The 20,704-nt window shown below is 47.9% G+C and overlaps 1 protein-coding gene across 4 annotated transcripts in view; it reads right to left on the reverse strand.

The window, feature by feature from the left end:
* The window catches only part of Tbc1d8 (TBC1 domain family, member 8), a 110,032-nt gene that overhangs the window by 1,865 nt on the left and 87,463 nt on the right, over positions 1–20,704 (reverse strand). For 2 of the 4 annotated variants that reach the window (XM_006244851.5, NM_001191067.1), the window contains exons 7-18: positions 19,009–19,206; positions 17,957–18,130; positions 16,334–16,484; positions 12,664–12,878; positions 11,860–11,977; positions 8,408–8,693; positions 7,431–7,560; positions 7,197–7,295; positions 6,584–6,652; positions 2,629–2,869; positions 2,298–2,363; positions 140–229 (exon numbers count right to left, since the gene is read on the reverse strand). In XM_006244851.5, the coding sequence (XP_006244913.1) occupies positions 140–229; positions 2,298–2,363; positions 2,629–2,869; positions 6,584–6,652; positions 7,197–7,295; positions 7,431–7,560; positions 8,408–8,693; positions 11,860–11,977; positions 12,664–12,878; positions 16,334–16,484; positions 17,957–18,130; positions 19,009–19,206 (1,837 nt within the window). Of the gene's footprint in view, positions 1–139; positions 230–2,297; positions 2,364–2,628; positions 2,870–6,583; positions 6,653–7,196; positions 7,296–7,430; positions 7,561–7,992; positions 8,136–8,407; positions 8,694–11,859; positions 11,978–12,663; positions 12,879–16,333; positions 16,485–17,956; positions 18,131–19,008; positions 19,207–20,704 lie in introns of those variants that run through there. The other 2 variants (XM_039084197.2, XM_039084198.2) reach the window with 2 other exon arrangements.

Consider the following 20,704-nt stretch of genomic DNA (forward strand, 5'->3'; position numbering starts at 1 on the left):
AGCAACAGTGTAAATTCTATGAAATAAGATTAGGATAGTGAGGGAACGGGACCCCACACTAAGCCCATCAAGCAGCACTGTCCATGGACTGAATGGTAAGGGAGAGGAGGCTGCTAGGAAGCAGTGACAGCATGCTCACCATTGGGCCTGCCCAATACCAGGGGTCTTGAAGTTGACAGCAGAGGATTCTTCAATGGCGACTGGCTGTCTCTGTCATTTTCAGTGAGTGCTTAAAGGAAAAATACTTAAATTGAATACATCTCATTAAAGAAGCAAGAGCAAAAATCTAAGTCATCAGAGCCCAACCTTGTAAAATGAGCACCTGTGCGGTAAGTGCTTTATAGACATAGCAAATTTATACACAGACACTGCTGATGTGGGCCTGGAAAACAGCTAATGCTGTAACAAACCTCCTTGAATTTACAGTGAACACATCATTACTGTATTTAGATAGTGTGAGTGAGTAGTTGGGATGATGTTTCCCATGGCCTGGCTGTCTTGTGGAAGCCCACCTGTCTCTGGCAGGCCTTGTTCTTGCTCTTACCTTCCTCTCAGAAAGTCTCCCTGGCTTGCCTATGTTCCCCTTGCTCCTGTTAAACTGCTTTTCTTCCATCTTCCCCCATGCCTTGTATCCATCTTACTTCCACATCTACCCTAAGTTAATTTTATATAACACAATGAACAGCACTGCCGTTCCGTTCTGCAGTCTGTGGTGTTAGGCTTTATCTGGTCAGGCCAGACATTGTATACTCATCCTGCTCCTTCCTGAGAATCTGGGCTGTTAGTGGTTACTGGGGACAGGAGAAACATTTTCTTCATAGTCTTGCTCCTATCGATAAAACTGCAGCCGTGATCACAGAGTCGCCAGAAGAAGACATCATCAGGAATGGGGGAGTGTTACCACATACATATGATACCCATGTATGGAAATGTATAGTGAAGCCTTTTATGTGTAATATGCTGTTGAAAACTTACAATTCTAAGTGCTTCACTATTTCTGGCTAAAAGTGGTCAGTGACTTAAGCACACAAACTGGTTAGTTCACTCCATGTCCTGAGAAAGGCCAGCAACAAAAAAAAGGTCAGCAGTGTGGTTGAAAAGTGAGGAAACTAATTTGGAAAAGCAAAGGGGGCTAGACAAACATGCTTGCTGTGTAAGCATGAGAACCCAAGTTCAAATCCTTACTCATGTAGAAGCTGGCTGTGTTGTTGCACATCTGTAATCTCCATCCAATCCCCAAAGCTCACAGACCAGCCAGCACAACGCTGTAAAACAGACCTTCCCCCAACCTCCGAAATGGTGAAATCTAAGAATGGACACCTATGTCCTCTGAACTGTGTGTACCTTTCAGAAAATGTTGGAAATGAAAAAGACTCAAACCACCCACCACCACAGTTCAAAAGCATTAGATGTGACCAAGAGGGAATGCTATATTCAACGTCAGGAAAAACTGAAGTTTGAATGGTGTGACCATTGGCTGGAGAGAGAGCCACTCTTGAGAGGACTCGGGTTCTAGTCCAAATGCTCACATGGGAGCTCACAAGTAACTCCAGTCCCAAGAGACTGGATGCCCCTGGCCTCTGCCAAGGACCAGGCACACACATAGAACACAGGCTTATATGTGGACAAAATGCCCATATACTGTGTGACCAAGCAACCAAAACCTAAGAACCTAAAGACGAGCAAGATAAAGACAATTAGAGTCTACTCATGGAGTTTTGGCAGTTTTCCTAAATCTAAGTGTTTAGAATTCAAAATAGAGAAGAGCTGTTTCAAGATGTCAAAGAATGAAGTCAAAAAATAAAATTCTATGTCCTAGAAGTATTTGCTGACAGAATTGGTTAAAATGTCTATTACTGAAGCCTACATATTTCAATTAGTGTCAGTCAATACTTCAGTGATAAATGCATCATAATACCTGATCTCATTGTCTACAGAGCCACAGTCTCAAAATGAGCCTAATAACAGTGGAGGGAGGGAAGTCCCTATAGCCCTAGCACTTGGGAGGCAGAGGCAGGTAAATACCTGAGTTCCAGGGAAATCAGGACTACACAGAAGCTCCAGTCTCCCCACCCCTCAAAAGCCAGGCGCAAATGCAGTAGCTATAATAAAAATGAGTCGGCACAACTGTATCCTACCAATCTTTAACAAAGGAGAATGCCCCAGGAGGAAAAGCACAGTCCTTAACAAATGGTGCTGGGAAAACAATCTCCACGAGAAGAGAAATCTAGAAAGAGCCGTGCGGTGGACGGCATGCGTGGAGATGGCCTTGGGTTGGAGCACAGCCTGACTCTTACCTGGGGGGATGTGAAGCCTGTAGAGCAGCTTGATCTTCTCACTCATCTCTCCATTGTACATCACGTCTGCAGGGTTCAAGAGGAAGGGGTGCAGGTGAATCCCAGACTGTTTGCTTTTATGCACACCGCAAACCAGGACCACACCTTAGATACCTCCCATTCCTGACGGACATTAAGGGTAACTCAGGCAGGAGCCTGCAGAGCAAACTGGAAACCACATGATTTTAAGCAGGCTAATTATAAGTATCTATTGTATGGATCTGCCTGCCCTCATCTTTTCACAGATGAATGCCAAGTCAGCTCACTGAAGGGAGACAAAGTCTACTCATACCTAGACAGCTTACGAAGGCTTTGAACTCTATGAGCTGGTCCATGTTGTCATCCAGAAGCCTGAAGATCCTCTCAGCAAGGATCTCTGTATGGGCCCCGCAGGTCCATGGCGATACCAACTGGAATAGGTGTGCAAACTGGCAGGCATCGATGCGGTACTGTTCAGCATAGGGCCTGCTGGGATCATGGCGCAGGGCTATGGGCCTGTGATGCTCCCAGTAACAGTTCATCATGTGTGCTCTCTTAAAATATGAGAGAGAAAAGCTGTGTCACACAGGACCATTGATGCCTGGGGAGGTTGTACACAATTAAAGCAGAGGCCTCTACTGCTCTCTCATGTGGCCATTTTGCCCCCAAAAGTGCTGCTTATTGAGTGGCAGGCTGTGTGCAGACATGAAAAAACTGTCAACCCTTAACCCCAAAGCCAGTAATGCTGAAATAAAGACAAACATCCTTCAACAGGAGGACGGCTACACTAATGGCCATGTGGATGTGTTTCCTTCTTTTTTTTTTTTTTTTTTTTTTTTTTGGTTCTTTTTTTCGGAGCTGGGGACCGAACCCAGGGCCTTGCGCTTCCTAGGTAAGCGCTCTACCACTGAGCTAAATCCCCAGCCCCGATGTGTTTCCTTCTTAACCTTGTCCATGTGAATTTTGATTTCATTATGAAGGTTTTACAATTTTTAAAAATTTATTCTTTGTGATAAAATCATGACACAAAATTTATCATTTTATCCAGTTTTAGATGCGTGATTCAGTTGACATAGTTTTAATTATGAAGATACTTATTATTTTCACTAAAAACGGTTGAGATTCAGAAAGGATACCCAGATATACAGAACTTGGAAGGAGCTAGTGGTAATAGCTAGTAGGCTACCAGTTAGGATAACAAAGGTTCACAGTGAGATACAGAAGCCAGACTTCCTAGTGCATTTTTTTATTTTCTGAGTTGTTTCTGTATATTAACAACTTTAAATTTTAAAGAAGTAGTGCATTCAAGTCCTAGGAATTAATACGCTAAAACAATCAGAACTTGCCCCTTTGCTGAAAGAAGTCTAGTGTCTCGATAAAACCTTCACATACAAAATCTCATTCGGCAAAAACTGATGCTGCCTTTAATGGGTCAGACCAAGCACCAACACTACAGAAGGCCAGTGCTAGTGTCATAGTCATTCCAACAGTCCACATTCTGCATTACAGAAGGGGCACCTAAATGTCTACACCATGTACACTTCTGTGTATCCACAGGCAGACTTAAGAGGGAGACTCACTTCACTGCATTGGCACCAATTACTGTACAAGGAAAGGCCACAGCAGCAACAGGGTGGGCAGGTCACTGCCAATTTTTGCTTACAAATTTGTTTTTCTTTGATGATGAGAAAGTAGGTATGATTTTATGTCTTAATGCAGACCATGGAAGGAAGTGAAGTAAGAGCTCAAGTGCTCTTGGGCATAATCACCCAGCACAATGTAAGAATTTAGCTGATCGGGGTTGGGGATTTAGCTCAGTGGTAGAGCGCTTGCCTAGCAATCGAAAGGCCCTGGGTTCAGTCCTCAGCTCCCCAAAAAAAAAAAAAAAAAATTTAGCTGATCATTTGGGTCAGCGTGTCCATGGTCTCAACTGGAGAGAGAATGAGACATCACAAGTCTGGGCTCAGAAATTCAAAGGACTTCTTGAGTAATAAAAGAGATGTTATCAAGAACTAGTCATCATTCACCTCCTCTTTCTATGTGGCAGGACCTGCCCATGCAAGGTATGCTGGTTAATTTTTAATGTCAACACAATCCAGAATCACCTGGGGAGAAACTTAGTGGGGGAATTTCCTAGACAAAGTTGGCTTATGGTGGGCAAGTCCAGGGAGTGAGGGTGTCTTGGTTGTTAATTGATGTAGAAGACCCAATGCATTGTGGGTAACATTTCCTAGAAACAGGATCCTGAAAAACCTAAGAGAAAGCTAGCAGCAAGCAAAGACTCAAGGGTGCAGTTACTCCCTTGGCTCTTGATTGTGGCTGTGATATGACTAGCTGGTTGAGTTTACCTTGACCTCCCTAAAATAATGGACTTTAACCTGGAATTATAAGCTAAGCAGTGTTGTTTTGGTCAGGATATTCTGTCATAGCAACAGAAGTAAAACTACATAACATGGCAAGCATTCTACTACTGGCTGGCTACATCCCAAGGGCACACCCCTACTTTATATGTGTGTGTGTGTGTGTGTGTGTGTGTGTGTGCGTGCGTGCGTGCGTGCGTGTGCGTGTGTGCGCGCGCGCACGCAGAGTCAGAGAACATTGTGGATGTAGGTCTCTACTTCCACTAAGGGTTTCTGAGGACTGAACTCGGCTTGTGGCACTTGGGGGCAAGCATTTTACCCACTGAGTTATTTGCTAGTCTCTTGCCGTGGTTTGATTTGGTTTTTCCACTACGAGGCCATCCTGCCTCCTCTTTAATTAAAAGAATATTTACAGCAGTCAGCGAGAGAGCAGGCTGGTGAGTCCTAGGAAAGGAGGAGGTAAACCGAGGACAGCATACTCTGGTGAACCTACTGAGTAATTATAAATCAGGGTGAGGGGATTCCTGTGTGATTCTCATCCAAAGGCTGAGAGATGCACCTAACACCCAACCAGAAGACAATGCGCCCCACTACGCAAAAGCTAAGTTCAGTGCTTGGGAGGCAGAGGCAGGTGAATATCTCAGTTCCGGGCCAGTGAGACACGCGCACGCGCACGTGTACGCACGCACGCACTCAAGGATTAAAAATCTAGTTTGCTATTGCCAGCTTAAAATAAAACAGGGTTCAGGGTTTGGGATTTAGCTCAGTAGTAGAGCACTTGCCTAGCAAGCGCCAGGCCCTGGGTTCGGTTCCCAGCTCCGAAAAAAAGAAAAAATAAATAAATAAAACAGGGTTCTCAGGCTGGAGAGATGGCTCAGTGGTTAAGGGTACTGACTGTTCTTCCAGAGGTCCTGAGTTCAATTCCCAGCAACCACATGGTGGCTCACAACCATCTGTAATGGGATTCAATGCCCTCTTCTGGTGTGTCTGAAGACAGCTACACTGTACTCACAAACAAATAAAAATTTAAAAAAACCACAGGGCTCCGTAGTTTGCTATGATATTACTAGTTTAAAAATACACTGGACTCTGGGTCAGCACACATGCAAGAGGCATTATTGATAAACTGTTAGGGTGAGAGATTAAATAAAAATTTAAAGGCTAACCGTGCCCAGTTAGTGGTGCATGCCTGTAATCCCAGCTACTTGACACATAGAAGCATCACAAGCAAGAAGCTACCTTTGCAACTTAGTGAGATGCTGATTCAAAAAAAAAAAAAAGTGCAGTGCCCTAAAAAGCCAACCAGAAGACATTGTACCCCAACAACAATAATAGTGATGATTATACAGCATAAGGAAGAGTTGATGTCACCATGGGAAAATACATGGAGCAGCTACAGACCAACTACACAATGGAAAGTATGTACAACAGCTAGTGCACGCTGAGGGGCAGACACAGGTAAACACCATTTCAGAGTAGTCACTGTCTCTACTCTGGACCTGGAACCCATGCTCACAAGTACATTGCAGAATGGTGAACATCAGACCAGAGCGCAGCAAATACCTCTCCACCAGTGCCCAGCTGCTTGGGTACAGGGCCTACACAAGCCCTGCTGGGCTGTCCTGAGATCATGCCAGCTCCTCCCTTCACGTGTCAGCCTGAAGCTGGACTCAGAGAAGCCTGACACACATACAAGAGACACTAACCCGTTAACAGAGTATTAAGGAGGGGATTTTCAAGTTCAAGTAGACAGGCTAGCTCTAGCTTCTGCTACCAGAGAAAGAATGTGGCAGGCCCCCTTGGGCAACTAGAGCCCTTAGAAGGCAGCACAGGCCCACCCGCAGGCCAGCCGGGCCCTGTGTGCTAGGACCTGGCTCAAGACCCAGGACTCCCTCCTAGATTTCCTACCTTGAATAAGTCATAGAGTTCCTCGAGGTCCTCAGGAAGAATGGAGACTTCTGGGATAACAACACGGAGCTTAGGGAAAGAATGAACAGTGATGGAGTAAGAGCCAGGCCTACACCCCCAACCCTACACAATCAGAGAAGGGTGGGACTCTCCCTCCTAGTGGGGGACATGCAGCACCCTTGTCTCAGTAGAATGAACTCTCGCAAGATTCAGGTTAAGGTGTTTTGTCTTCATCCTTCTAACTTGCAGTGTTCTGAGCCAGCCCGTTAAGCTCTAATGGAGGTGAAGTCGCTGCTGAGACTCCAGGTTGACAGCTGCTTCTGAATGACAACGCTTACTGCAGGCCATCTGCCCAATTTTTATAGCCCGTACTCCATCTCCTACTAAACCATAGGCGTTATCCCTGTCTTATAACCATGGAGACCGAGGCTCGCAGTAGTTAGCTGCTCACCATTTGACTCTTGAAAACTCATTGTTTCTATGTAATATTGTGGCTACTAGGCTTTTAGTTCAGAGGGCAGAGAGAAGGAAGCACCTCTTCTCAGGTTTTATGACCAGTGAGGGCCTCACAGTCAGCTCTATCCCATGAGCCCCGTGGAGGTGTCCTGCTCACCACGTTCTGCTTGGTGGTGTCCTCGTGGCCTTGCAGGACCCTGATCCTGTGCTTGCAGCGTAGATGCTCAATCTGCTCCACAGACTGGTTTCCAAATTTCTGCATAGACACAGGGCCTGCTGAGTCCAGAGCTAACAGGAAGCAGCCAGAAACCCTCCTCCGCGTCCATATCCCAGGCACACTTTCGCTCCCAACTAGGAAGGGACCTTGGAGGATGGAAAAGGGTTCCTGTACCTCATAGGAGTCCCGGATCAGGTCAGCAATGTCGGTCACAGGACAGGGCTCCTGATCATCAGAGAAAAAGGCATGGTGGCTGCCAATGGGGGGCCCCGGGCTGTCTTCATTCTTAATGTGATCTAGAAACCTGAGCACACCCCCACAGTTAAAACCCACATCTACCCTCAAGAGGAGGACACTGTGCACATGCAATTCCAGAATACTGTCCCACTCTTAACACTCAGAGCAGGACAAGGCATCAAATATCATGGTCTCTCCAGCAGAAGCAGGAAGCACTACTAAAGTTAGGCTTGTAGACCTGGGCATTGCTAAGCCTTGAGACTCCAGTAAAGTCATCATAAACTGTGTCTATAAGGTTTTAAGCATCCAGCTGGTGTCTTTTTTTTTTTTTTTTTTGGTCACTCTAGCTTACTTACTGCTATACCAGTGGTTCTCAACCTCCCCAATACTGTGGCCCCTCTAATATAGTTCCTCATGTCATGGTGACCACCCCCCAGCCAAATTATTTTGTTGCTACTGTTATGAATCTTAAACACTTGATGCACAGTATACCTGATATGCAATCCCAAAAGGGTCAAGACCCACGGGTTGAGAACCATTGCTCTATACGTAGTACTTGACACTTCTACTTGGCTACCCGTGCATGAGCCAGCATTTCTGGTCCTCAGTCCTGTTCAGCACCACGGTGATTCCATCTAAGATCTTCTTAGAAGACAAAAGTATTTAGGGCCCCATTCTTCCTGAACTCTCATTTGCCAGAAAGAGAGAAAATGGCCACCTCTGTAACCCAGTTGTGGTGCCACATGACAGACTCATTCTGGAGAGACCACACGATGACAGGTGCCAAGGAGCAATGTGGAACAGAAAGCTTCCACAGATGTGGCACACACACTGTGGCCTCCCTCTGTGGTCTTCCCCAGCTTCGAACTACTCCACTCCCCCATGACCCACAGGAGGCAGCAGCCAGAGCCCACCTGCTGAGGATCATCAGGGCCTGTCCGTCATCTTTGCTACTGCACAGTTCCTCTGCGTTGGCTTCCAGCACAGCCAGCCCCAGCTGGAAGATGGCCTTGATCCCATCATAGAAGAAGCAATCGACGACGTTCACGGCACTCTCCAGAGGCATGATACTGAGGAACAGAGTCAGGAACCAGGAGAGAGAGATGGACGCCAAGGCCGACAGGTCGCTCATGTGCTCGGCCAACTCTGGAAGGTGCTCCTTGATGAGCTCCTCAAACACAGACTGGTCCACCTGAGCCCCTGCCAAAGAGAGCAGGAAGCCTCTGTGGGGAAGACTCATGCTTTCTAGCAGAGGGCCAAAAATAAGCTTGCTCTAAATAGTGTCATGAAATAGGAGCTGGAGTCTAGAAATGGGCTTAGTTCAGACTCTTGACTCTGACCACAGCAATTCAATACAAAGACAGCCTTTCTGAAAACCAGTGTTTGTTTCATCAGTGGGGAAAGGGGCTCCAACCCCATCAAGAATTCCATTCTTTGATGGGTGGAGATGGTGTACATCTTTAGTCCCAGCACTTGGGAGGCAGAGGCAGAGGCAGGTGGAACTCCGTGAACTCGAGGCCATCCTAGTTAGTGTACAGAGCTGAGTCCCAGGATATTTGTGGCTATCCAAAGAAGCCCTGTCTAAAAAAAACAATCCTTTCTTCAAAAGAAACCAGCAACAGAATGCAAAGATGAGCTTAACTAGAGAAAACTTTGGCAGCACATCTCCCTAGCACTCTCAAACCCGAAGCAAACAACTCCCGCAGCTTTGTAAGAAGCTAACAACCAGTTTCCTTTGTAAAATAACCCAAAGCTGGCCTTTAGATAGCAGTAAACACAGAGAAACATGTTCAAAATGGTGAGTTGTCTGTGACATGCACACTTAAAGCCACAGGACAGATAGGAAAAGGACAATCCCAGGTATTAGCAAGGACTCGGAACAAGCTGAGGCTCGCACACTGCTGCAACAAAATACTAAGTGACCCAGTCGCATCCACTCGGTAAGACTGGTGTCGTCTTACTACCTAATGCCATTCCTCTAACCCTGTACCCACAGTCCTCCTAGGGAAACATGGAGAGAATGACATGAATATTCACTGAACTTTATTTCATAGGCTCAAACTGAAGTCCACCAGAATCTCATCTGGAACCAGTTCAGTGGGAAGCCGTCAAGATCCCATGAGGCCCACTCTATCTGTGGTTAGATTAAGGCTGGATGGAAGAAGGGAATACTGCCTTTCCCTGCTCACCCTCCCTCTTGTTGACAGGTTCCTTCCCTTATCACTTCCCTACTATAGTGTTCCTTCACTGGTGTCTCTAATGACATCTGAGGACCAGCAGCAATCCAACAGTCCTTCAGGTCTTCAGGGGAAAATGGGGAATGTTAGACATCAGGCTTCATGTACCCAGAAACCACTGGATTCTCTGCCTCTCCACTGTTAAACACTCTTAGTCAGACTGTATCCTGTAAGCCAGTCTAATGAGTCCCCTAATATACATCACTCTGTCAGTTCTATTCCTCCAAGAACATTGACTAACACAGCAACAGGTCAACCTAAGGACCTAGGTCTACAACACAGCAGAGCAAACTACCTATATATACCAGGGCAGATGCTTGCCACAGACAGTGTATGAAGGAAGCCAGACACAAAACACGTCCTTCCAGAGCAGGCCAACATCAATGTAGGTGACAGAAACCAGCTACAGGCAGCAAAGTGACCTGTAGTGAGGGGTATGCTCTAAACTGTGCACTCTTTTCTAACAGCAGCAGCAGTCACACACATACAATACACACACATGTGCGCACACACACACACACACACACACACACACACACACACACACGGTCACCGCAAACTGTCTCATAGCAATATTTAGCAACCAATGGCTTTACAATGCTTCTTCTGGTGATACCACAACTCACTTCTTGATATTCTGCACTCCTCCCATAAAACAAAGTGAAACGGGAAGTAAGCCAGCTGCCCACTGCCCACTTGGGCAAGGGAGAGAGCCAGGTGCCCAACAAGGGCACACACATATACAAAATAACACACAGCCTGAGCACACACATCCCCATTCCACGTTTTACTCCTCCAAGCTGACGGACCCTTCAGTTCTTAGAAAACAGTCTTCAACAGTATCAGCTTCCCGATTAGGGCCTGCAGCCAGACAGGCGCCAAATTCTCTATCTCCCTGGGTTTTTGTTTGTTCCTATACTAACACCGTAGTTTCTTTCTCTTTTAAGTTATATTTATTCATGTACACATGTGTGTGTCTGTATGTATGTGCATGAGAGACAGACAGACAGACAGGCAGAGGCAGAGGCAGGTGGTGGAGGACATGCATGGAGGTGAGAGAACAACATTCTGGAGTCAGTGTCTCGGCTCACAATGCCTAGCACACAGTACATTTACCCACAAGGCCGCCTGGCCTGCCCAGCCACCTTAATTTTGTTATATTTATTTAGTTTTTTCAATTCAGGGTCTCTCTGGTATAGCTCTGGCTGGCTTGGAACTCACTGTCCAGACTAGGCTGAACTCAAACTCACAGAAATCCTGCTGCCTCTGCCTCCCAAGTACCAGGATTCAAGGTGTGCACACCCCACCCCGCTACCCTAACTTTAAACCACTTTGACGCCTCATCTGGATCACTAAGAAGTACCCCTGAGAGTATCGTCCACCTTGATGTAGGAGAGGTGCTCAGGTTTAGGGGGACAAGACAGTTCTCCCACAAAGGCTGCAAGAAAAGGAGCAAGGATGTTTCACCTAACTCTGCTTCCCAGTTGGGAATGGGAGTGCATGCTCCAACGTGCATCCCTACTGTGGAGCCCACACCTGACCTTCTCTGTGCAGGTGCTGGACCCTTCGAACCTTCAAAACAGAGCCAACCAACCTGTCTTTTATGTGACCAGCACCAAGTAACAAAAAGTGGACCACCATAAACCCAAAGAAACCTTTATCACTGTCTTCTTCTGTGAGGGCACTGCCTCTCCCTGTCCAGGCCACAGCACCCATGCAGTCCCTGATGTTTTACACTGATGTGTTCCTCGACCTGGGGACTTTCCCTTCCCTCTTGTAGATCAGCTATTTATTTCAATCCACTGGTTTTTCAACCCATGGAGTTACTGATTTTACTTTGTTAGTATGACAAGAGAGGATTTCCCTGAATTAAAAGGTAGGTGTGTGTGTGGTGTGGTGTGGTGTGTGTGGTGTGGTGTGTGTGTGTGTGTGTGTGTGTGTGTGTGTGTGTGTGTGTGTGTTGCAGACTTGACTGAGGAAAGCAGAGGTAAGTTATGAGCAGGATAACAATGACTGTCCTCCCCAGGCTTAGGAACCACTCCTCCATATCTGGAGGAGGGAACAAGGGAGGAGAAGAGGATGGGAGGAGGAAGAAAAAGAGGAGAAAGAAGAGGAGGAAGGCAGTTTACCGATCACCCGGTGGTTGAAGTAATCAGGCAGCATCCGCTCACACACAGCCACCAGCAGCCAGAAGGCTTCCTCCTCCTTGGCGTACAGCAGCAACACAGAGGTCAGGATGTTCATGGACTGCATTGCACGGAGGGGCAGAAAGGGGACCATTAGTGCCCAGGCTACATAACAGCACACGAACATCCACAGCATGCACACAAGACGCCCTGGGTCTGAACTACAAAGGGTAGAGCTCCCTAAGCATGGCAGCAGGAGCACAGTGGTCTTGGTCTACACCGTGGTGGCTGTGAGACAGCTTCAGGCTGGGATCAATCCAGCTATCTTCTATACATTCAGACAGCAGAGACACACGCATATACTTCGACTGCCCACTGGCTCTGCTCATTACCAGAAAATTAAATCTTCTATTTTCAAATGTCAGTCTCCTTCTGGGTTGTTGTTTGAATCCCTGGATTATGTGGCACTTGCTAGCTGCACCTTCCCACTTAGATGGCTTGCAGACCTCTTTCTCAATTCCGATAGGAAAGTGACTGCCCCAAAGCACCCTTTTCTCCGTGAGAGCACTGCCACATCAACCCTATGATCTCTGCAACAGTCTCAAGGCTAATTAGTTATCCCACTCCACCTCCAGTGTACATCCGTCCCCAAGCCCCCTTCCCAGATGATCAGCCTATTTGACCAGGCACTTTGGAATATCAATTCTGGGAACGGTGCTTGTCTAGACGGCCAGAAACAGCAGAAGCCTGGGGTGACCATCGCACACACAAAACAGAATCCTCATGGCTCCACTCATGCCACTTCACCTGGCAGTATCCAATCTTGGGGTTCCGGTGAGCATAAGCTGTCAGCACCCGCCTCAAGGCAGCAATACCAGTTTCATTCTGGAAGGCAGGGTGCTCAGGCAGAGAGCGGTGCAGGTCCCTCTCTATCTCCTCTGTCACCAAGCAGCAGCGTCCTAACGACTGCTCCACCAGATTCCCATAGTACCCAGGGTGTGAGGCCAGGTCCGTCACAGCATCTGAGGAGTGGAGAGCAACATTTCAAAAGAACACGGCTATCACGATGATGTCACGACAGGTGAGGAATGTGTCAATAACTGTCATAAGACATTCTGAGGTCTGGCTACTATCAGGCAGACTGACCCAAAAATAGCAACAAGAAAGAAAGTAGCTCTTTTAAAATTAATGTTATCCAGAAAGGGCAAAGGTCACTCCACAAACCCGGCAGAGTGCAGCTGTGTAACAAAGCACATCACACTGAGCACCTGTGTTCCCAGACACACCTGAAGCAGCTGCGTTGTTAATGCTTTTAAAACTGCACTGCCCAGATACACACAAGTCCAATATGAAGGTGACGGCTGGCCCAAGTTAGGTCAAGGCCATGATTGGACAGTAAAAAAATGAGGCAGGGACAAAGCTTTTGTAAGGCAGGAGAGAAGGGGAAGGAGAGGGAGAATCAAGATGGAGGCGGAGAAGGAGGACCCAGATCCCGGTGGTCTTGAGTTACCAAGGTAGTTATGTATATTTCTTAAGGGGTGGATTTCTGTGGGCAAATTTATCTTATCTAGGTGGGCGGTTTATATCCTTATCAATTGGTTGTGAGTTTATTGTGTGGATGTATTGTGGATTGAGAATTTAACATGTAAATCTGATTGTTGGGTTGCAGTTTGTTGAGTCTTGATTTTTGCCAGGTAGCTGGGACCAGAGAGTCCGCAGTTAGCAGAGAGCCGCTGGGAGAGACAAAACCAGAGATAAATTATGGTTACTTCCATGCAGCCCCACGGGTGCTGGAACTGACTCTAGAGACCAGTGTGGCAAGGTGCCATGCTGGAACACTTCTTGGACCACCTGAGCCTGAGCAATACTTGCCATGCAGCCCCACAGGTATGAGCACTAGAGCGGGTCAAAAGGGAACCAAGTGCCATGTGCCTCTATGGGTATCGGCGCTAGCTAGGGGTAAAAGGTTACCAGTTTTTGTTTTTGTTTTTTAATATTCACCGCAGCAAGTCCACATACAACTGTCCTGTGTTAATTCAACAAGAAATTGTCACTATCCCTGTGCAAAGAGCATGAGAAAGCACAACCCAGATTAAGACTAGCAAAGCACTGGCAAGTACCTCACAGCAGCCAGCAGGGACAACCTAGAGGAGGCTAGCCACCACCCCAGAGGGACAACCTAGAGGAGGCTAGCCACCACCCCAGACTCAAGGCCAGGCGTCAACCAGGAAGGTGCCGAGAGGCAAATGACCAGTGGGTATGAAGAATTTGCCTACTCAGGGACCTGCCCCAGAACACACAAGGTGGCCTCCGAGGGGAGAGGGAGCAGAACTGGATACCATTCTAACAAGGTTAGGCAAGGTTTTAAATTCTAAATAGGTGTAGTAAAAACAGTCCTGTGCCTCAACTCCCCTCTTCAGCGAGCACTGTCATCCCACCAGCACAGTGGCAATTATGTCATGAGGCGTTTGTCACATGTAATGAGCTGGTGGCTGACAGCTGCTTCAACACTACGGCAAACCCTAGCACCAGCAGACAGTCCCTCATGAGCTAACAGCCCTATCCATTCCTGTATCCCGTGTGAAACGTAACAGCCCCACACAAGAAGTTTTAAAGGTGGGGCCACCATGGTGTGTGTCTGACAGGCAGCTGCTGAAGACTCGGGTGTAGAGAAATTTTAATTCAGAACATGGCTGCTCTGGAAAGAGATCACATCCAAAGACCTTCTAGGTCTGTGTGATCTGCTGGAATACAGACACACCATTAATCCCAACGGAGAGAGGCAAGCACATCTCTGAGTTCAAGGCCAGCCTAGGGACAGAGCAAGTTTCAGGTAAAGGAAAGCTCAGGTCCAGATGTTTAACCCCTTAGGTGCACACCTATAACCCCAAACAATGGAGGTAAAGTTAGTTTGTAGAAGGAAGCAGCTGTGCTTGCAGTTGAGAGGCAACATGATGAAACAGAGAGATCTGACAGAACAGGATCTGCTTAACTCTCAGGAGAACAGAGTGAAAAGAGGCTACTTAAGAGAGAGCAGAGCAGGAAGAGGAGGAGGAAGCAGTGTTAGCAGAACAGCTGTAAAGAGGCAGATTGAAGAGAGACCAAGCTAGACACAGGTAAAGACAGAATGAGCCAGAGAATGAGAAGGAGCCAACAGATTAAAACAAGTTACCAGAGTTAGTATGAGGCCAAGTAGAGCAATTCAGGAGAAACCCAGAGAAGCCAGACTGAATCAGTTTAGAGAGAAGTTTAAGCCAGATCAGCTGAGTTGACCAGCCAGCCAGAATTTAGAAAGAGCTAGAAAGAGTGAGTTTATTCAGCAGCAAGTCTCAGAGGCTGAAAACATGCTAGGCCTAGATTAGATTGTATGGAGCTAGAAGCTTCCAGGACTAGACCTAGGCTAGCAGAAGGAGGCAGTGAGCCTTGGAAATGACAATTAGAGCAGGTGAATAAGTTACTATTACACCCTGGGAAGCAGGAGGATGGGTGCCTGCCCAGTCACGGGCCAGACACTAGTAGGAGGAGCTTGAAGGAGCATGGCTAAGCTGGCCTAGGCCAGGGCTGTGCAGTTGCTGCTAAGCATCAGATATGTGGGCAGGATTCTTGGACAGGAAAGGGGCAGGACCAAATTGATGTAAGAGGGAGAAAAGAGATAATGTGGGGGTGGGAATGGGGTCACTAGCAAGGGCGTCTGTGAGGAAAGGCCAGGGAAGGTTCTAGCCCCAGTGTAGTGGTTCAAATGAGAATGGCCCCCATAGGCTCACATATTTGGTGAACTGGTTAGAAAAGATTAGGAGGTGTGGCCATGACAGAGGGGATATGGCCATGTCAGAGTGGGTATGACCGTGTCAGGAGGTGTGTCACGTCACTAGGGTTGGCTCTGAGGTTCCAAAAGCCCACACCAGGTCCAGTATACTGTCTGTAACCTGCAGATTACATGTGAGCTCTGAGCTGCTGCCCCAGTCGCATGCTTGCCTTCCTGCTGCTCTGCACCTCACCAAGATGGCCATGGAGCAAGCCAATTGAATTTATTGAACTGATGGCTATGGTGTCTCTTCACAGCAACAGAGGAGTAACCAAGACAGACACCCAGAAAGGGTGAACGGGGACAGAATGGTACCCAGGCACAGACTTTTGGATCTTCACCAGTGCCCACAGTAGAGCAGGCTCATACGGGGAAGCAGCTCCTAGCCATGTGCCCACAGCACCTGACAGGGGTCAGAGTCACCACAGAGGGCAGGGCCCTCTGTTGGCCTGGCACCAGGGCCTAACAGGACAAAATCATCCCTGGTGGGTGGGGAGAAGCCTGCTCCTGCTTCTAAAGTCACTCACCACAGCCCATGCCTCAGGAAACACTGTTGTAAGACTCTTAAGCTAGCACCTAGCAGCCACAGAGGGAGGACTACGTGCTGCTCACAGGAAGGCCATTCCGGAGTCTATTCCAAAGATTACAAAGTGTGAACACACCAAAACCTACCTGAGAAAAGCAGCCACAGCCTTCCACGTAAAGACTCGGGAATCCCCATGGCCACCAGCTTCCGGATCTTTTCAGTGCGGAACATGCACACGGTCCTGCCGTACTCTGCAAAGTGGTCATTCCACAGACTGATTTTTATCTGCTCCCGGGACTGGAAATGGAGATGTTTGTTAACATGACGAGAAGCCCATGGACAATCGGTAACAGTGTAAAGAATGTCTCTGTTTATTGGGGACCAACAGGAAGAGCAGAGATAAAGAGACTTCACACATAGAACATGTGTGAGCTGCTGCCAGGCATAAAGGACGCAGACAAACAGCACTGAGCCCCAAGGATCCTAGCGGAGACGTCTGTGCGAACACAGTCACCGTTCATAACAAGGGCACGTCCACCAAGGACAGAAGCAGTTCAGACTGCATGTGAGAGATGGGTGCAATGGAGAATTTGGGGTAATGCCTCTTTTCCTGACAGAAAGCAGGAAAACTGAAACCTGGAAAAAAATATTTCCGGGGGTTGGGGATTTAGCTCAGTGGTAGAGCGCTTGCCTAGCAAGCGCAAGGCCCTGGGTTCGGTCCCCAGCTCCGGAGGAAAAAAAAAATTTCCAATTTTTAAAAAAAAAAATTATTTTTTCTAAGTGTTTTTGCCTATATGCATCATGTGTACGCCTGGTGCTCACAGCGGTCTGAGGAGGTGTGGATCCCCTGGGACTGGAGTTACGGGAAGTTATGAACCACGATGGGGTCTCTGCAAGAAGCAAGTGCTTGAACCACTGAGCCTCCTCGCCAACCTGCACCCTCACTATCAGGAACGAGGGGACATTTATTTCTCTAAAAGTCCTTTAAAACTTCGTATGCCAGGAATGGTTCGCCGGGCCTTTTATAAGATATTAAAAACTATTTGTAATAATTACTGTCCAATAACGTGAGTAACATATCCCTAGACCCAGCATTTTTGTCATTCGGACAAGGAATGGCTGAACACAGTGTGTAAAAGCGATTAAGAAGATTCGGTCTGGATTTTAAAGGCTGGTATCTAGGAAGCAGCATGCTTGTTTATAGTGCCCAAGGCCACCGCCTGGGCCTATGGCTGCAGCATGGTTTCCTGCCTGCCAGCCAGAGTCCCATTCTTAATCTATTCATCAACTATATATGACTCCTATCTCCCTATTAAAAAAGAACAACTATGAATTAAGCAACAACAGGACCTGGGGAAATGGGTCTGTGGTTAAGGAGGGCTTGCAATGCAAACATGAAGACTTGAGTTTGACTCTCCAGCACACAGGTAAAAACCCAGGAATTTCAGTGTTGTGGTCCAGGGAGGGGAGGGGGGCAGCAGAAACAGGTGCATTCCAGGATTCTGCCAGTCTGGCCAAATGTAAATTTCAGGTACAGCGAGGGGCAAAGAAAACCCCATGAGAAAGGCATGCACAGAAGGCCTGGCTGGCAAAAGACTCATTGTACACCCAGAAACCTAGAGGGGCAGCTCTGTCCCCGGGCAGAAGAGCCATCTCCCTATGGTGCCTGGGGCAAGAAGAGGGAAGAGAAGCAATGGATACTCAGAGCCACCCAAGCCACCTCGGCCAGGCCACTGCCCAGAGCTGCTGCTCAAGGACATCTCACTCACCAAGCGGGAGTCAGGACTCTGGCTGCCAGACTGCTGGAAGACGGCAGTCAGGGGCTCAGGATGTGGCAGGGGGCTCTTCTCCTTCTCTCTCTCTTCGCTACTTTGAGAAGACACCATCTCAAGATCCCCAAACTTGTCGGTGCAGATGCTTGTTGAGTAAAACACAGGTGAAGCCTGCAAGTTAAAGAGAAGAGGCGCAGACAGCACTGTGCGTCAGTTAAAAGTCAAAACACGGGGCCCCAAGCAAATGTAGGACCAGAGTCTGAGTATCTAGAACCTGCATTTATTGCCAGGTTCATGTGACAGAGATGGGATCCCAGGGCAAGCCGGCTAGGGAGAGTAACCATGACAGTACACTGAGTCTGACCGGGAGACGCTGGCTCAACAAACGGGTGGATGAATGATCAGGATGATTCCTACAGCCACCAGTGCATGCACATGTTCGCACATATGGCCACATACACGCGTACATATATGCTCATCTCACACACATGGAAGTTTAAAGATTAAAACAAGTTTCCTAATGGAAGTCATGGCTAATGATGTCCCAGCAAACCCAAGTACATTCCTGTATCTATCTCTCCAGTGTTAGGATGAGAAACTCTCTCTCCTATCAGATCATAGTCACCCTGAGCATCAGCCCTAGCAACCTTGAAAACTCGATCGATGCCTGCTTCAAGGTATATGAAGGTCCCACTGCTCCTCTAACCTGGAGATGGGGATGCCACATCTTCTCCAACCGAGGCAGTATGGGTGCAGGTGATTCCCCCATGGCCCCTTCTGCTCCAGGCAGCCCCCAACTCAGAACACCAGAGCCATCAGAAGTGACGTCACACTAATGCACAGCCCAACTGTCTTCAGCACATTTTTGCGTGCTCGCGCTCGCTCTCTCTCTCTCTCTCTCTCTCTCTCTCTCACACACACACACACACACACACACACACACACACACACACACAGAGCCCGTCTTTCCAAACACTCCCTTTGGAGACCATGGCCATCCCCAGAGGTCAAGAAGAGTCACAGAAGGCTGTCCCTATAAAGGCTCCTACCATGTCATCATCACTTGGTGAGGTCTCATAATGCACAGGGTGGTTGGCATGGACCTGCTTCAGTCTCAACAGCAGGCCCTCTACCAAGTTTTCTCTGTCCTTGAGCTCAATGAACTGGAAGGCCATCTTGCTGCGGATGCTCACAATGATGGGGTTGGGCAGCAGGCTCGTGTCTTCCATCTTCTCAATGCTGACTACCTGAAACAGAGAGACACACAAAGTCAAGACAGGAGCCTCGCAGGTGTGCGATCACGCCCACATCCAGACAGAGCTCTGCAAAAGCAGGAAAATGGCCTGGGCAGCATTACCTGTCATCGCCACAAGAGGGCAGCAGCCCAAGGCTCTGTTCACAGGGTGAGTGGCTAAGCAAACAGATCACAAAGTAGCAATCAGCCTCCAAAGAAACACTGTATCCTAGATAAAGCCTGAGGGCACTGTGATACACGGACTAAGCCACTCGTATAAAATATAAGTAGCCGGGCTGGAAAGGTGGCTCAGCAGCCAGGGGCACACACTGCTCTTGCCCAGAACCCCAGTTCAGTTCCCAGTGGTTTACAACTGCCTGTAACTTCAACTCCAGAGTCACCAATGCTCTCTATCTCCTGGCCTCCAGAGCCAACTGCACTCATGTGTGTGCATGCACACACACACTTAAAAACAAAACAAAGTAAGAATGCTATATGACTCCATCTGCTCAAGCTACCCTGAGTAGTCAAATTCATAAAGCTTTAGTCTCTTACGTGAGACAGAGTTTCAAGTTGGGAAGACGGACGCCTTGGAGAGGATAGTGAGGATGTCTGTGTAACAGTGTGAACACACTTGGTGCCACTGAAATGCACACCTAACAGTGGTCAAGAGGATAAATATGTTATGCATGTTCAGGATTGCTTACTTTTCTTTTTGAAGGTGTTGCTATGTAGCTCTAGCGGGTCTGTAACTGACTGTGTAGACCAGGCTGGCCTTGAGTTCATAGAAATTGCCTGCCCCTGCCTCCCAAGAGCTGGGACTTGGCTTTCTTAGCTGCCTGTTTATAGCACGTCAGCTGCAGAATAACAACACGGAGATCAGAGATCACTGGGGTGAGGAGCTGAGCCTTTTAGCAATCATGCTCAGGACAGGCACACAAGCAGCCAGACTCCCGTGGTCCCCGGGGTCAGGGTCCTGGTGCTAAGGTGCCTGAAACCAAAGGACTGAACTCCATATCCAGACAGAAGCTCATGTTGCCTCTCACCTTCAGAATTATGAAATTTTACAGGAAGAAAGGACCCAACTCATACTTAAAGTTTTTAAGCCAAAGTTTTAGGAGTGTGAGTGAACCAAGGAATTTGCCATTTGGTTTCTACAGGTGACACTTTTTACAGGCTGCTTCTCTCTTGGGGGGAGGTAAGAGGGGAGAACTCATTCCTGAGAGATCTTGGAGAGTTCTAATTCCCCAGCACACTCTTCACCAATGAGGAAGAGGAGGATGGAATGCTCTCTTTACCCAGCCCTTCTGGGCAGCTAAAGCACCACCAGAAGAGCCACAGCCATCCTAGGAATGAGCGACTCAGGTCCCGCTCCTCACAAAGCCAGAGGGCCGTCTTTAGGATAAAGCCCTGGTAGTGGATACCCTTCGGCTGCCCCGTCACAGCAGCAGCAGAGAGGCTGTGTTTGGATAGGATTTCCATGTGACCCCAGAGGCTCACCAGCAAGAAGC

Source organism: Rattus norvegicus, chromosome 9, assembly GCF_036323735.1.
Source record: "Rattus norvegicus strain BN/NHsdMcwi chromosome 9, GRCr8, whole genome shotgun sequence".
Taxonomy (NCBI): domain Eukaryota; kingdom Metazoa; phylum Chordata; class Mammalia; order Rodentia; family Muridae; genus Rattus; species Rattus norvegicus.